Source organism: Squalius cephalus, assembly GCF_949319135.1.
Source record: "Squalius cephalus genome assembly, chromosome: 7".
Lineage (NCBI taxonomy): Eukaryota > Metazoa > Chordata > Actinopteri > Cypriniformes > Leuciscidae > Squalius > Squalius cephalus.
The window spans coordinates 19,632,092-19,649,249 of record NC_137128.1 but is presented as its reverse complement, the minus strand read 5'-3'; the positions used below and the strand labels follow the sequence as shown (position 1 = coordinate 19,649,249).

Here is a 17,158-nt window from a genome sequence, read left to right as displayed (position 1 = left end):
TGTAGTCTATATAAAGCGGAACTGCAATGCTTGGGTCTGAATTCCTCATTATTATAGCTCCACAGGCCCCTTTTCTACCCCTTTTCTGATGTGCGTCTGAGAGCAACTCGTTTTGGTGCGGTCTCTTTAAATACAATTGAGACACTTCATACCCCGCCCCCTCTCCAGGATGCAGAGGTGACACTCGGTTCAACTCCACCCCGTTCGGCCATTTTTGTAGTTTGATAGCAGAGATACGATTATCTAGCGGCACAGAAACGTATTATTCACACGTTATTAACAAAATGTCAACAACAGAAGACTTGTCCAGCCAGCCTTACATGTTCGAGCCAGAGTCGGAGCCGGATCGAGATGAAAATGAAGACGACGAGCCTGCAGAACAACGTCTTCATATGGATGTATCGCAATGGTGTGTTACTGTATTTACACATGAAACTTTGGTCTTCCGACCCATACCACCGTGTCGATTTATTTTGATTAATATGTGCGAGGGAGAGAGAGCAAGACAGCGTCTAGTTTGGAGACGGTGATGTCTTATTTACACTTTCGCCTGGCTCTGAAGAGAGAGTGCGTGCGCGCGACCGGGTCTCTCTCTCTCCGCTCGTTCTTTCAGTTAAACATGCGCCGTCACAAGCGCGGCAGTTCATCTACATTAGACGGTGTAATGAAGCGTGTGGGTTACTACATCCAACAACCGAACATTTTAACTTACCCTCTCGTAACCTCTGCATCCTTTAGCTTGGACTACAAAATTGCAGCGAGAAATAAAAATGGCGGATTGCTCGAAGTGTTGGGCTGGAAATCAATGTCCTTATTTGGCAGTTCCGCTGCAAATACTGTGACGTAATAGTTCAAAAAACGTCATAGATAACAGAAAAATCTGAACAGGTTGAAAAATAAGGCCAAAACAGAATATAAAGATATCAACGAAGCACCTGAAGAGAATAATTTCAAATTTTCTCTACTTCTAAACACTCCAAATATACAACAAAATGCATTTAAGGGCTAAAAAAGTGGATTTAGCATGATATGTCCCCTTTAAGCAGACAGTCAACTATTACTCTAATGAGAGTTAGTTTACATGTAGTTACAAAATTACTTATAGTCAACAGAATGTTCAAAAGGGATCATCAAAATAAAACGTTACCATGATTGGATATTTATTGGTCGCAGGTCGTATTAGGGGGATGGACATTCTCATTATAGGGAGGATTTGATTGGACAACGATCTTTGCAGTGCATGATGAGTCGTCATTATTTTTGGTCTATTTTTTCCAGAGAAGAAATACTATAAAATTATTAAATTAATGTTTCTGCTAAAAGATGGCTTTGGTAACTATAACGATATAAATATCTGAATAAAGATAACACACAGACAAAAATTCACAAAGCTCTAATTTTGATTTCACTTTAAATAATTGTTCGGTTAACATGTTTGAACATTAGGGAACAATGAACAATGACTGAGCAATGACCAGGCAACAAAAAATGCTAAATGTTCAGTCACCAGTTGGCACACCATCAATCACAAAAACCACAAATGTATTTATCAAGGGGAACCGCCTCAAAGAAATGACAGGATTTAACCAATGACAAGCTGAATCAACAAAGAGGAACTGATCAGTAAAATAAGTAAGAGACTCACTGACAGAGATAGATGCTTATCGCAACTGAAGTACAAGCTCAGAGATTACCAGAGAACTGAATCAGTGCCATTGTGACTGTATCATAAACTGCACTGGGAAACCACAATTCACAGCATTATTTGCATTCTGCCCATTCAGAAGACAGAAGTGTGAACAGCCAACCACCATGAAACATGGAGATCATCAGATGATTCACTTCTCACGAGTCGGCACAATTCGCTTCTCTGCTGAAGGTTAAGAAATCGGTATGAAAATGATTATAAACACATTTACAAGGCAGGAAGAAACAGCTGCAGCCACACATGTTTGAGAACGCAGCTGAAAGAAATTATGACTATATTAATACAACTGAATCAACTGAATTTAAAATATGTAAATTTAGTCATTTTAAAATCTTTATATATTCTAATGTATCAAACAAACAAACAATTTGCTGAGATAAGAGATACAAAGGGAGTGAATTTACTGCATAAAAAAAAAACAATCTTCTTGAAGCCAAAAAACCTTGAATTTAGTTTGCTCCATCTCAACTCAACCTTACATGGGGTAGCCATGAAATAGTTAACTTTCCCCGCCAGTGTTTGTTTTATAAAGCTGCCAGCCAGCACCAGGATTATTGATCATTTTCAAAAAAAAAAAAAAAAAAAAAAAAATTCTTGGCCCATAAATATTCTGTTGTCAAAAAAAAGAACAGAGTCTCTCCTTAAAAAAAAAATTCTAGCTTCATGCACGTTTGTATCAACACTTGAATGTGGATAATTTTCATTAAAAAGAGCAACATTTTGAATTTGAACAAAAAGCAGAGAAAATCGTATTTGTGTCAAAAACTATGTCTGGATCAGATTCAGACCGATGATCAAAACACAGATGGAGTAGATCGAGTCCATCAACACCCCTAAAACTTCACAGTCCTATAGCTCGACCTGGGATGACATTTCATTTTGTAGCATTAGGCAGCTTTGATTTATATGCTGTTTAATGTTGATAAACATGTTAGCTCACATGTGCTTAAGCAATGCTTTGCTTGCTTCTGCTTCTTCTTCACCAGTGTATTGAACAGGAGATTCAGTACTCTTTCAGATGTGTAGTGGCGCCCTCTACCGTAGAACAGTGAAATACAGAAAGCCGGAGAATCTCGTCAGTGGCAGGGAAAGAGTTAAGGTAGTTTCGTGAAACAGACACAATGAATGAACAAAATAAAGTGACAGATGATTGTTTTAGTTTTATCAATTTAGAAATTAAAATGTTTCCCATTTGAACAAAAGAAAGTTCAAATAGGAAATATTTTAATTTCAAAATTGATAAAACTGATTAAAAAAAAAAGAAGTAAAAAATGACTTATTCAAAAGGTTTATTCAACCAATTAACAACCAATGCAAATAACATTGTAATAACATTTGTATTATAAAACTTAAAAACTATTATTTTTAGAAATATTTAAAGTGCAGCACTAAACAGAACCTGCAAATGCTGGTCTTAAATAACTAAATTAGTTTAGAAATGTACAACTTTGAAAAAGAAAACTGTAAACATGTATGGTATAGATGGAACTGTAAAGTGCAGTGGTGTAAACCACAGTTCAGCAGACAGCAGCTTTATTCTGAGTTCCTCTGACTCGACTGGCTACGGTCAGGGTCGTTGAGACGCAGGATGCGGATCATTTTGTTCATAGGAAGCGAGCTGGGAAAAGGACAGCAGAACAGTACGTTATTAAGTGTAGGAATAAGGCAATGTCTTCTAATCCAACTCCAGTTTTACATTAACACCAGAGAAGCTCTTTACCTCATGCTCTGCGGCGTAAGGAAAATGAATTGCCGGTACCGCTGACTGGCAGCGACTTTAAGCATCATATCCATCGATATTCGCCGGTTCACCATGTCCTGAGAGAGACACACACATACACACACACTAGAGTGACTGGCTGCACACTCTTCATCATGACTCCAGTCACATGATTCTCATCAGTAGAAATGACAAATGTCTTTTTGTATTCACACAATGCTCTTTAGACTTAATTCAAATTCATTTTGATTTGGATGTAATATCTTTTTAAGCATGACATTAATTCGACATGTTATTGGGTACTTGACGCATCAAGCAGCGACAGCAGAGTCCTTCAGTGTGACATGCAGTTTTTAACGTGCCCCATTATACTTTTTTGAATATTCCCTTTCATGCAGTGTGTAAAATGGCTGTTTGTGAAGGTAAAACGTCTGCAAAGTTTTAAAGATCAAAGTGCACAACAAAGTTAATGTCTTCAAAAAGAAAGAATCGATTCTGAACTGCTGAAACAATCAGCAATTCTGTTACAAACCTAAATTTGCATAATGCCAGTCTATGGTCTTCATTGGGAACCAAGAACAACGTCTGATTTGATCTGCCCTCAAAAACTGTAGATGAGGCCTAAAATATTTGAGTTAGTCTTCTTGCTCTTGATTTTTAAACTAACAGGACTTAAAAACACATGCAAATGATAAACTTTCAATTGATGGTGAAATTTTGCAATTAATCCGCGAACCAGGGTGCAGTTGGCCCGTACAGATCAACTACAATCCCGATACTTGACATCACACATCCTGCGATGTGACTAATGTGGTTGCACACATCATGATATCGATAATACAACTATATATCTAGTGCAGCCCTAGTTTAGAGAGACTGAATCTTCGAACAAACACTTTTTGAGAAATGAGGTGTTGTGCAAAGTATATTATGAGGAGATTTTTTTTTTTTTTTTTTAAATAATGGATGTACCTTGGATGTATGTAAATCTATTGTAGGAGACCTCCAAAACAAAATTAGGAACCTTTAAAATAGCATAATAGGGGCACTTTAATTCAAAACAACTATAGATTTTATTTTTCTACTGGTATAATTAATATGTATGCACACTTTACTGCCACCTATTAAACTACACTTAATTTTTGTACGTGTAAAAAATAATTTATTAACATTGTAGAAGCTTTTAAATAAACTACAAAAAAAGCTCAATTGTGAAGAAATAGTGACCAATTACAGCACCTACCATACACACAAGACAAAAATATATATAAATATATACATCCTACTTAAATTTAATTAGTAAATATTACCTAAATGCCAGAGAATGTGTTTTTCAGCAAGGTGTTATTTTCAATATACTTGTTTCTGTGATGAAAAAAGGATTGCCGAAATGCTAAAATGTATTTAAACTACCATTCAGAAGTGTGGGTTTGGTAAGATTTTTTTGAATGTATATCTCTTATGCTCACTAAGGTTGCATATATTTGATCGAAAATACAGTATTTTTTTTTTTTTACCATATAAACATCAAACTCATCCAATGCCCGGAACGGAGCTTCGGCTATTGCCCACAGTGATAGGACGAAGCACACGGTAGAAAATGAACGCTCTCCTCCAGACAGAGACCGCATGTCACTCAGAACAGCCTTCCCACCCTCTCCTGGCTGAACCTGAGGAAGACACCGATGACAATCATCAGGGAAAAGTATTGTCACAGTTTCATGCGTAGTAAAATACTGACCCCAAAGACACACTGAGAGCATGGGCCAATTAATAAAATTCAATAATACTAGACTGCGTGAATCTATGAATATTTGATCTGAGTCATCCAGTGCTAATTCATCAAGAAAACAACTACATTCATGATGTTATCATGCAAAGTCTTACTGAGATGGAGAGAGCCTCATTTTTGTGATCAAACGCCATCTTCCCTATGTACCCTCTCTGGGACAGCATTGAGTCAAAGTAATACTTGCAGCGTACAGAGAGATACCTGGAAACACAAAATGCACAAGCCCTTGCTGATTTAATAGGAAAAACACATGCAAATTTCACTTGATGATGGTTAAACTTTGCAAATAATCCGCGAATCACATGCGTGCCGAACCATGGGGCCCGTTCTGTACGGATAAGTACGTAATCAGTCACAGCAAGAATTAACCAAGAGCCTGTGATGAAGACAAAAGTGAAACTTACATTCGCATTTCAGCGTAGACATTGTGTCTGGTGTTCATGATCTCAGACAACTGGCGGATGAAAGCCTCCAGACCCTTTACCTGTCGGGCGATGTTATTGAAGTTTTCCTTCGCCTCATGGTATTGCCTAGAAGTTTCAATGACCAACAACTTAAGCATTATAACGTCATAACAAATAAACCTCACCTGCATTGTATATATGATAAACAATATATGTAGATGCACTTCACAAATATGCAGGTAAAACAACCCTTAAATAAAAGTACTGTGTCAGCACCATAGTACATTCTCAGATAATACCATGGAAAATCTGAATGATTACCATACTCATTTATCATGGTATGAACATTGTAGCGTCTGGACCAATCAGAAACACACAAATTATTCATTTATTTAATGAATAATCCAGCAAACTCACTCTCCCAACTAAGGCCTGTGAAACGTCCCCCAAAAACTAACATCCCAAATGAAGCTAACACACTGGCAGGACGCGGTGTCTTGTTACAGGACACACACTGAGACTGATAAGAGTTTTACGATCCAAAGGAATGTCCAGAAAGCTGTGAATCTCACTTAAATTCTGGCAGAGGAGGATAAATAAACCCTGCAATCCTATATATTCTATATATAACCACTTGATAAATGTGTAAACATGTATCTAATTTTCCCACCTCATGATTTTCCTTTTATGTGATTGTCTTTTGTATTCTTGTGAACTCTATTGGGTTAATATTTCAGACTTTGCATACTATGGTCAACTAAAATTATATGTGTGACATGTTTGGTCTCTATAAACTCCAATCTTCCTCCCCGATTTGTTAATTTACATTACATTATGCTAATTTTGTGACGCATTAGTATTATAAGCATCTGATTCTTGTGTTAAACATCCAATCAGATTACATGTTCAAAGACAATGGTCGTAAAATAATTTCCCTCCAAAGGAAAATCCTCTCATTGGCTCTTGCACCTGCAGAAGGTGTTACTTCTTCACACTTTAAAAACCCAAGATCAGCTTTTAGCTCTCTCTCTCTTACTCCTGTACTGGAATGCTGACGTGAAGAAGATGCTGAACTAGAAGTTTCTAAGGACCCACCAAGCTTGTGCCAGGCTGCGGCCTTGTCTTTCCATTCACCAAAGATACTCTGAAAACCACTGGCTCTCTCTCATCAAGACCACGTCAGCAAAGATCAACTGGAGCCTCAACAAATTGCATCAGGACAGTTTAATTCAAATGGGCGAGACATGCAAGTATCAAACTTAGTCTCATTATTTGATACATTAAGTACCCCTTTTAAAGAAGGGCGTGTTAGAACTAAACTGATGGTTTGCTCAAGGCTGTTGATCTGCTGAATTTAAATCAATGCTATAACTTCTTGCTTTCCTGTATTCTGCTTCAGCTCTCTTTCCCTTGGTAAACTGTATGCATGTATGTGTGTGTATGTTAGAGGAGTTTAAGTGTTTAGACTAGTTAATAAAATCTTGTTCATGTCACACGTAAAGTTGTCCGTGTCTCAAGCTCATAACTGGAGTCACTAATCATTTAAGATTTTGCTACTGCTCTTAGTAGTACTGTAAATTAATAAAGACATTTCCCATGCCCCGGAAATGTACATTTCTTAGAGTTAATAAACAATTAATCCTGAGTGTTCACGGGACAAACAGGCTAATTGATTGTAATATTAATTTACGACAGTAAGTTAATTATATTAACTGATCCAAATATTTATAATCAATTATAACCAGTTATTATTGATTATTAATATTTCATAGAGCTAATTTGCTACAACATAGTAACCCAACATACTTCAAAGAAAACCACAACACTATGATGTTACATGTCCAAAAACATGTTTTTGCCTGATACTTTTGTTAATTTTGGTATTTTTTCATAATGTTTTTATTCCTTTCTAAAAAATTACATACATATGGAGAAAAAATGTGTCAACAATCCTAAAATATTTACATTTTGGAAACATCCCTCTTTGAAAATGTACATTTTTTGATATCTTATTTGGACATGGATATAATTATTTGATAAATATAGAAATATGTTTGAGAAAATAGCTTCATATAAGGATTACTTCATTTTAAGATCTGAGAGGTCATGCAAATAATCTCAATGCAACCGTTCTAAAAATAGGACTGTTCTGAAAACCGTTCTAAAAATTCAGTTTTCTTCATGTCAAATATGATTTCTTATTTCTTTCTTTGATTGTGAGGTGAAATATCATCCGGTCGCATTCTTTTGACATGTTTTGTTAGATCTGTACCTGACAATAGTGTCTCTGTGTCCTTGTTGGTCCTGCTGTGTGTTAATCTTGTGTTTAAGGCGGCTGATTTCACTGTCCAAACTCTTAGCCGTTCTCCTCACATCCAAGCGTTCAGGGCAGATTTCAGAGGCTTTTGCAATGGATGCCTGTCGAAAAAACAGATTCAGTCAAACAAACGCTAATCTTTTCATATCTAATGAATTAGTGTAAGATGTCAATGTTTGGTCACTTGTAACTCCTGCTCCTTGACATTCAGGTTCCTCTTTAGTGTCTCGATCATTTCCACATGAGTTTTGCGTTTGTCTTCATAGTGACTTTTGTGGTGTTTACTCCTCGCCACCTCCTGATCGCTGTTGCTCAGTTGCTCCTACACAATCACATAAAAACAAAACTGTTTACTAGGTTGGATACATTGATATTTAATAAATACTTAAATTTCATTCAGAATTAAGTGAACTTGAGAATCATGAGCCTCATTTTAAAGAGGACTTATTCTGCTTTTTGACATTTCTAACTTTCTTTAGTGTGTAATGTTACTGTTTGAGGATGAAAAAGTTCTGCAAAGATACAAAGCTAGAAGTCAGAAGTTCTCTGTATCAGTGCGCACTCTTTCTGAACTCCCTGAAACGCCTCCATTGCAGGGGCGTGGGGCTGCAACGGAGGGCTTCATAGAGACAGGAGCTTCAGGGGCTTCATAGAGACGGGAACTAAACAGAGTGTTACTGACAGACTGTGAAGAGAGGTGCTGCAACAATGTCAAATATGTGAAAAATAATGTGACTTTTTTTCTAGTAGACCTCAAAAACAAAATCAAGACTTTGGAAAAGGGCAAAATATGGCTTGAAGCTTGACATATTTAAACATTAGCTGAGAGGAATCTGGTAGTTAAAAGTCGCCCAGAAGCGGCTGGTCAGGAGGAACTAATGATGTTACACACTCTTGAATAAAACTTCTCTGACCTTAATGGGCTCAGCTTCCTCTGCGATGCTGTTAAAAGCTTCCCTCTGCTGCCGGTAGAGTTGCTCAGCCTCCTCATATTCCCTCTTGAGAGTCAGCATCTGCTTCCGCGCTGCTTCAAATTCCACTTGACACGCACTTATCCGGCTGTTGAGCTCCTCCAGTTCCTCCTCCTGAACACAGAGACATAATGAGACTTAGAAATGCACCATCACACTTATCTTCATAATGAGGGAATACGTTTGTTACCAAAGGTTTCAAGTCCTCAGACTGTGGTTCCTCAACATTCTGCAATTCTGTCAGCTCTGCCTGGAGCTTCCGACAAAGTTCCTGTTAGTCAAAATAGACAAAAAATACATATTAGGCCACATTCAGTCAAACACTAGGATGTGGTCTGTGCACGGCTGGTATTTAGTGACCTGGGCCTTCTTTTGGTCTTCATAGGCTCTGCGAAGAAGAGTTTGGTTCTGTTTCTCTTCTTCACTAATCTGCTGCATGTCTTGCTGAAAGCGATCCAGATGTGTTCTCTGGGAATGTAAGGCAGACTGCAAATGTCTGCAGAACAAAGAAAAAAGGGTTTGAGCTTTCTTGATAGTTTATAAGCTCAATAGAAAACAGTCAATAATAATAATATCAATTTCAAATTCAAGTCACCATCAAATTAATGAAAAACATGATCCATGTAAAATAACAACAAAAATGCAGACACACACACACACACACACACACACACACACACACACACACACACACACACACACACACACACACACACACACACACACACACACACACACACACACACACACACACACACACACACACACACACACACACTTTTTTAGAAAGATCATTATAGTCATCTTCCTTTGTATGAACAGGGCTCTTCTCTCCAAACGTTTTGATGTAAAAATATCTTTTTACTTTTTTAAAGTACAGTTGTGGGTATCGCCCTGCGGTTTAGTTACGTTACATGTAGAAATTTTCATTTAAAGTTAGGGATTTTGAAAGACCAAAGACTAGGATAACCATGTGATATGTTTTTAGCCATGCATCTCAAAAATGAGTTGAACGTTTTCAAACCTGATTTCCTCTTCGACATCTTTGCTGAGGTAGAGCGCTCTGTTCTGATCGCAGGAGTAGTAACGGTTATAGAAGACCTGGTCCCCTTCTTGTGTGTAAGCCTCCCTGCAATTGCGTGGTGGATGTCCACTCATCATGACCCTTCTCGCATCTTTAGTGTTCTGTGGAAAAGATGAACAGAGTCCTTCACTTCACAGGACGTGGAAAAGCAGTAAAATGCTCGTGGTCCTCCTCCCAGTCTCACCTTGATGAGCAGAATGGTTTCGATTCCCCTCATGTCGATCAGGCAGTTGGCCACAACTGGATTCTCAATGTCAAGTGCCTGGAGGACTGATGGGTATTCAGGGTGATTGACAGCCCTGAAAACAAATGAAAAAGATGCAGATATTTCATCCATCTTCACAATCAGACAAGTTTCCTTTGGTACTTTGAAGGACAAACTAGTACTGGCTAAAAACCAGCATGAGATGAAACCAACCTGACAGTGACTACATTTACATGCACCCTCATAATGTGATTATTATGAGATTTAGGCAATATTGCGATTAAACTTTACCTCATGTAAACACAATACTTTTTTTGTGTATCAAATTGATGTGATTAAGCTCATACTTGTAGTTACCATAATCGTGATAAAATGTGGGATATACAGATTTTAAATCACAGTAATAAACAGGCATTTAAACACTTAAATTGAATCTATTTCATTGACAAAAGTGAGCATGTGCTTGTGACGTACACAGATGACTTTTTCATGTGTAGATTTGTAAACATAGCTGTGAAGAAGGCAGAACATTTTTTGTGTGCTGAAGTTCATGTTAACAACGTTGCACGACATGAATATAATGCAGTATATTAATAGTCAAAAATATCGAAATGAAGACATTTTAGACACACCCATAGAAATGTGTTTTCTATTTGATGCAATTAGATTAAACAACTGTATGTGAGTTCATCATTTGTGCTGTGCAAGTGAATAATGGTGGTAAAAATAACCACAATTCTGTGAATAATCAGAATAATGAAAACCATGTGAACGGGAGTGAAATCTAACTGTGCTTAAGTTCTTACTCTGATTATTAGAAATAATCACAATTACTGGTGCACATGTAGTCATGTTTCCAGGTGACATTTGAAAGAAAAAATTCCTTCAAATATGACCTTTTACAAAACAACTCAAAATGCAACCCAAATGTGGATTTACCAGTATATTAACAGCATTTAATACTGTCACAACACATTTACAGGAAATGAAAATAAAGCAGAAAAAGACGAATAACAGAAAACACTGGAAACCATTGCTAAATAAGTTTGCAGGTCAGGTGATCTTCAGCTACCTGTTGCCGACATTGTAGAGCGTGTCGGAAAATTTGCTGACGATGATCTGAGGTCTTCTGCCAGGCGGGAAGCAGCGACTCATGATTTTCTGTAACTCTTTCTCGTCAGCGTAGTTATCGCAACAGAAAGCTAACATCAGAGCCTTCAGACAGCTCTCCACTGCAAGATCCAGCTCTGGATCCCGAAGTCGGATGCAGAATCCTAGAAACAAAAGAATTCCATACGACATTGCTTTTCAAAGTATACTCCATTTGATGGTGTGTGAGAGTTTCATCATTGTCTAGTATTTGAGCTTTTTCTCTCCAGAAGTTATGATGAATAAAACTGTCTTTATAATCATTTAAACTAGAGTTATGGTATATTTTGATCATTTCACATAAGCGCGTGTCAACATGGGCATCGGCATGAGTATGCGTAAACTGAAGTATACTCTGGGCTTAAGAGTTAAACTAGTACATCCTGAAATAAATGAGAGAGAAGTAGTTTGTCCAAGCTGTAAAGTTCAGGATACTTACCGAGTGGTCCAACAGGTTTCCTCTTGAACAGACCCCGGCGGTCAGCCTCATCTATACCCCTCAGCAGCCCTGGCATGTGCTCTCCAAAACGACAAATTTGGTTATTTCGACTGTTTTCCATAGCAGCCAGGCCACGTTGCTTAGATTCTATCGAACGCTGCAGGTCCTGCTTTTCACGGCTACAGAATGAAAAGAAATGAAAAGTGAGATAAGTCAACAGACAAAATAACTAGACCAGAAACAAAAAGAAGCATTTGTTCAAGATCCAGTGGAGCCCACTTTTTTTTTTTTTGAAATGCTTCTATTTGACCCTTTTCCCACCCAGATTTAATACATGTTTCATTATGAATTATGTGGTCAGAATTTCATTAAAAGCAAGAAACTCTGCTGGGATTGCCTGTATAAAGAGTTCCCATGGTCAGTGTCAGTAATAGAAAGCCACAGTCAGGTTCCAAAAGTAAAAATCCCATTAATTTTCTCCATAGGGGAAATGATTTTGAACGATAACGAATAACGATAACCTTTAAAAACAGACTTACTGTGAGCTATGAGGCTGTTAAAAGATGGTATTATGGTTCAGTTGAAGGCATCGGCCTGCTTTATTTCTTCTTCTTTTTTTTTTATAATCATATGAAAGCAGAATTCCTTGTGAAAAACTACATAACCCATTATTTTGCAGAGAAATATCCACCAAACAGAGAAGTAACACCAAAATAACTTTTCAGCACCCCAGTGTTTCCTCTAGGATTTTTTCCAGCTGTGTTGGCAGGCCCATGGGGAGGGTGTGCCGCCCATGAGTGATATTCCCTTAGGTGAATTGCCCTAGGTGTTTAAACCTCCCGAAAGTATTATAATATGATAGGCTCCAATTTAGAGCGGCAAAGCGATTATGCGCATCCCGTGCGCGGAATGATGCACTTTAAGCAATGTGAAGTTACAGCGTGCAGCGCTTCGCATTGAAAAGTTCAAACCACAAAGCGAAGAGATATTTGGTGCTTAGTGTATTATATCTATGCAACAGTTTATTGAGCCTTTTCTTTTAACAGTTTTAAATTTCAGTTACAGTGCGCATGAAGGACAATTGATAGTGCTCTCTACTCCAGTGCTGTAATCTAACAGACACCCGGGAGAAAGGAATATGATCTAGAAAGCGCAATAAAGTCATTTTATGCAAACCTTAAGACCTTTATCTACAAATAAAGTATAATAATGGGAACATTGATCTTGGAGAGTGTGTCATCGCGTTACTGTCATAACCGAACGCGACGCGCTGTTTGAATGCTGAATGGAGAATGACTGAGGAGAGATGAGTTTCCATTCACTCTAACTTAACGACTTAAATATTCATTTTTACCTCACATTATAATCGAATGAAGTCTTAGTGCACGAAAACTTTATGGTACTTTACAATGTTTTTTATGCCTTTAGTGGGGCTTAACAATAACCCCATCGGACCTCATTGAGAAGCTGCAGCCGTGGCGGGATGATTTTTGGTGTGGCGGACCACCATGGCAGAATGAATGTAGAGGAAACACGGCACCTACTCACTTCCATGAAGCTCTACGAATGACGTAGAGTTCCTACACTCTCAAACTACTTAAATATTTGTATGCATAATATACATGTTTTGCAATCAATATACAATAAATTGTTTTTATATAATCAACATCTGTGAATAAAAAGATTAATATTTTTCCATTGTTTTTAATGCGATTATGTCATTTGCGATGCTTCATGAGATTGTTCATGGGACTGAATGTTCTTTCCCTAAATAAAGCCATGAAGTACAGTCTTGTACCTTTGTCTTTGTTCTTTTTAAAATTTGAAAAATTTGCTTTAAATTAAAATTTGCAATGCTGTGTTTTTCTTATATGTCTTATATATTATGTCTAATAACTCTTAAACATAGACTTTTATAGAATCCCTTTGGGAAAAATATTTCCAGAACTAAGGCTGCTGAAAAAGTGGGCTGGCACTCTATAGAGAGGTTTCAATACCACTATTTAACAACCATTGCTCTTGGATTGTAAAAAAAATAAAAAATAAAATGGTATAACAACAATTCACATATTTTGTTATAGAAATATCCATGAATTTTAGTCTTTTATATATTAATAAGTCTATAAAAATCATGGAAATTTCCATTAAAAAAAAAAAAAAAAAAAAAAAAAAAAATGTAAATGGTGTGACGTTTCCAGACATGAAATTTTTTAATTTCCCAGATATTTCAAGGCTTGATCATGGAAGACTTTTATATAGTGAAGCCATTTACCAACATCTGCACTAACCTCATTTTGCCCAGCCTTTCTTTCGCAGAGTCGCAGGCTTGTTTAAATTGATCGATCTGCTGAGCCAGAGTGGAGTCCTGGAAACTCAGATCTTCCAGCTCAGCCTGAATGTGATTCATCCTCTCCATACGAGCCTGAGTGTCAGCTGAGTTCGCCTGACTTATGCTGGACAGAGAAGAGGGGAAGGGTCATAATGTAACAGCTGGAAATGGTACAAGGATAATGTTGTGTAACATTGTTTCCTTTCGGTGCACTTTTCAAGTACCTCCGTTTGAGTTCTTGGATACGCTTGTTGAGCTGAGCTTTATCCTTCTCAAGGTCTCTTAAATTAGTTTTTTTCCGATGAAGTCCAGCCTAAGCCAGAAAAACAAAAACAAAGAGAATTTCTCCTCCGTCAACCAATCACCACTGAGATGTGAGAGCATAAAGGCAACTGTTCAGATCCGATTTGTGTGTCCCGTGGATACATTTTTAATGAATAGGTTTACAGCATTAGTTAAGATATTTTTTTCCCAGTTAATCGATATCGAATTGTATTTTACACGCAAGATTTTGAATCAGAATCAAATCATGGAATTTGTCAATGCCCAGCCCTAAAAACACAACAGCAACACGGAGGGGTTTGTAATACAGATGTTGTCTTACAACATGATGTGTGGCCACGGCACTGGAATAATATGCCTAATGAAGCAGCAGCAGAACGTAGGAGGCTGGCATGCGCTGCTTTAAGGCCCTTTCAGAGTGCGACGCGATAAAGTGAAGCAAATCATAGACAAATGGTGCTTGCACATCGAACGTGAAACGATTGTTCGCCTTCGGCTAATTCACGCCTGCACGATAGTTGGCTCTGACCAAGAATGCATTTTTCTCTTGTGTATGTATCTCGTAGGTTTTTCCACATGGCTTTAAGCTCATCTGCTGCACAACATACAACAGTGAATTGAGATAAATAAATGTTGTTACTACACCAGCAACACAAACTATCTATAATGCTTACAAGACCTTACAATAATTATTTAAATAAATACATCAAAATACATCATAAAATATAATCAGCTAAGTAACAGGTGCATTAGAGCTACAATTAGCATCAAGCTACACACAATTTATAAGATTAATGTTTTTGCTCAAAACCCACTTTAAACCATCGGGTGCTTGTAATAACTTCCGATTGCGATCTAAAGTGGATTTTGATACTATGAGAAAATATTGGTATAATTGTCTCTTTTAAATATTTTGTATTGTCTGTAATACATTTCTTTTCTAATGGACCTTGAGTCTTGAAATAAAGTTGAATTCTATGTAATGGGCAGACATGCATTATTTTTAGTGTTTTATAATGGACTGAACGCTACACCTTCTACACCTTTACATTTCTAATGTAAACATCCTTTGCTATAAAAATACCCGAGCCACATACAGAACATTTTATATCGTTGTAATCACAAGTCTATTTTGCTTCATGCTTCATCTGTGGAAACGTTTCTCTCAGTTGTTTACGTATGGAACTCAGAACGAGGAAGAATACAGAACGTCGTCATCCAGAAGGGAAAAAGTTATGATCACATAATATGATTGACAAATCTAGACCGAATGAGCGCTCTCTGACTCATAACACACTGGCACCTGGAAGAAAACAGGTTGCATAATTCAGAGGAAAATGAATAGAAATTATATTCTGTAAAAAATAAATATGAAGTAAACATGTGAGACTGTTACATTTTATGCATGTTTGTTGCTTTGCTTCTCTATGTGTTTTTCCCTCCCTCTCGTGTTACGTCTCCTATTAAATCAATATTTCTCCAGACGTGCACACTTTTCAACTAAGATCGCCACTGGAAGTTGATGGGAAGAAGAGAAGCCATGTGAACTCAAATAAACTGGAGCAGATGCAATTGAATGTGTGTGTGTCATATATTCTATTCGAAATATCAATAAATACCAATTGTTATTTTGCACTCCTCAAAAAGTTCTCTGTCACAGGCACCAACGATAACAAGAACTCAACATCTATGAAATGAAGTGTCTTCTCTCTTCCGGAGTACTTTTATTCTGTGTTTACACTGGTTTTCTATTTCTATTTGTGCAAAAGCAACTGCTCCGGGCACGTGATCTAAAGCTCAAATCTAATTGGACGGCCCATTTTATCACAGGGCGACAGAGAAAATAATCATAAAACTAGTCAGAAAAAAAAAATCTTGCTTTGTCACGCCACTATTGATCATGCCCAGTGTGAATAGCTCCATAGGGATCTACTGTTTTGATTCAAGAGTCATCACATTGTACATTCGCATCGCTTAATCGTGTGTAGACCAGGCCGACTATCAGTATATTGTTATTTTCCACTCAACCTGCACTTTGCAGCAACAATACAACCTTGTTTCTGCAGCGACTTTCAGCATGTTTCCAACAAAGTCCTTCATGTTTAGGTTTCACTTGGTTAAAAAAAAGAGACAAAAAAAAGCAAAGCTATGCGAAATAAGATCAGAGCGGTCAGACTGAAATGGATTTCCAGAAGTGTGATTTGAATAGGATTTCAATGATTTGTAAAAATCGTATTTCACACCTGCTTGCTAAATATGATCCGATTCCAATCGTATATGCACAAAAATCAGACCTGGACTAACAGTCTGAACAAGGCTAGAGTTTCCAACCTATTGTGCTGTGCATGCATGTTTGTGAGATTTTGAGAGTTTGATTTTGCACCTCGGCTGCTTTGAGATCTCGGTTGCGCTCCTGTGCTCGGCTCTTCAGCTCAGCACACTGTGGCTGCAGCTGCTGCATCCGCTCCGTCACACCCTCCAGCTGATCCTGCAACTGCTGGAATATCCTGTTGGCCTCCTGAACTTTCCCCTACAAACAAAACCAAAAATAGACACCGCACATTACTGTCAGTCAAACATAATAATTAGATTTGAATTAGCATTTTCTTCACAATGAGAAAACTATTAGGGCTGCTGGTTGTGTACAACTCAACAGTGCTCTGTAACAATGGCAGAAAGAAAGCTTTGAGGCTGGAGCCCAGGGTTGCTAAAAGATGACAGTATGAACGCAACTGGAATATCAATGAGGTTGCAGTCC

General features: G+C 37.6%; 2 protein-coding genes across 4 annotated transcripts in view; one reads left to right on the top strand and one right to left on the bottom strand.

Annotated features, from left to right (window-relative positions):
* The window catches only part of fzr1b (fizzy/cell division cycle 20 related 1b), a 100,836-nt gene extending 86,404 nt beyond the window's left edge, over positions 1–14,432 (top strand). The window contains exon 16 of the mRNA XM_079877207.1: positions 14,422–14,432. The gene's annotated coding sequence lies outside the window, so the exon portion shown is untranslated. The remainder of the gene's footprint in view (positions 1–14,421) is intronic.
* The window catches only part of LOC307162116 (structural maintenance of chromosomes protein 6), a 34,964-nt gene continuing 20,786 nt past the window's right edge, over positions 2,981–17,158 (bottom strand). For all 3 annotated transcript variants that reach the window (XM_079877197.1, XM_079877198.1, XM_079877199.1), the window contains 17 exons: positions 16,784–16,930; positions 14,343–14,431; positions 14,078–14,242; positions 11,790–11,968; positions 11,274–11,475; positions 10,181–10,295; positions 9,937–10,097; positions 9,273–9,408; positions 9,103–9,183; positions 8,856–9,026; positions 8,126–8,263; positions 7,897–8,042; positions 5,625–5,750; positions 5,316–5,421; positions 4,946–5,098; positions 3,429–3,526; positions 2,981–3,326 (listed from right to left, as the gene is read on the bottom strand). In XM_079877197.1, the coding sequence (XP_079733323.1) occupies positions 3,242–3,326; positions 3,429–3,526; positions 4,946–5,098; positions 5,316–5,421; positions 5,625–5,750; positions 7,897–8,042; positions 8,126–8,263; positions 8,856–9,026; positions 9,103–9,183; positions 9,273–9,408; positions 9,937–10,097; positions 10,181–10,295; positions 11,274–11,475; positions 11,790–11,968; positions 14,078–14,242; positions 14,343–14,431; positions 16,784–16,930 (2,298 nt within the window). In that variant the 3' untranslated portion in view covers positions 2,981–3,241. The remainder of the gene's footprint in view (positions 3,327–3,428; positions 3,527–4,945; positions 5,099–5,315; positions 5,422–5,624; positions 5,751–7,896; positions 8,043–8,125; positions 8,264–8,855; positions 9,027–9,102; positions 9,184–9,272; positions 9,409–9,936; positions 10,098–10,180; positions 10,296–11,273; positions 11,476–11,789; positions 11,969–14,077; positions 14,243–14,342; positions 14,432–16,783; positions 16,931–17,158) is intronic.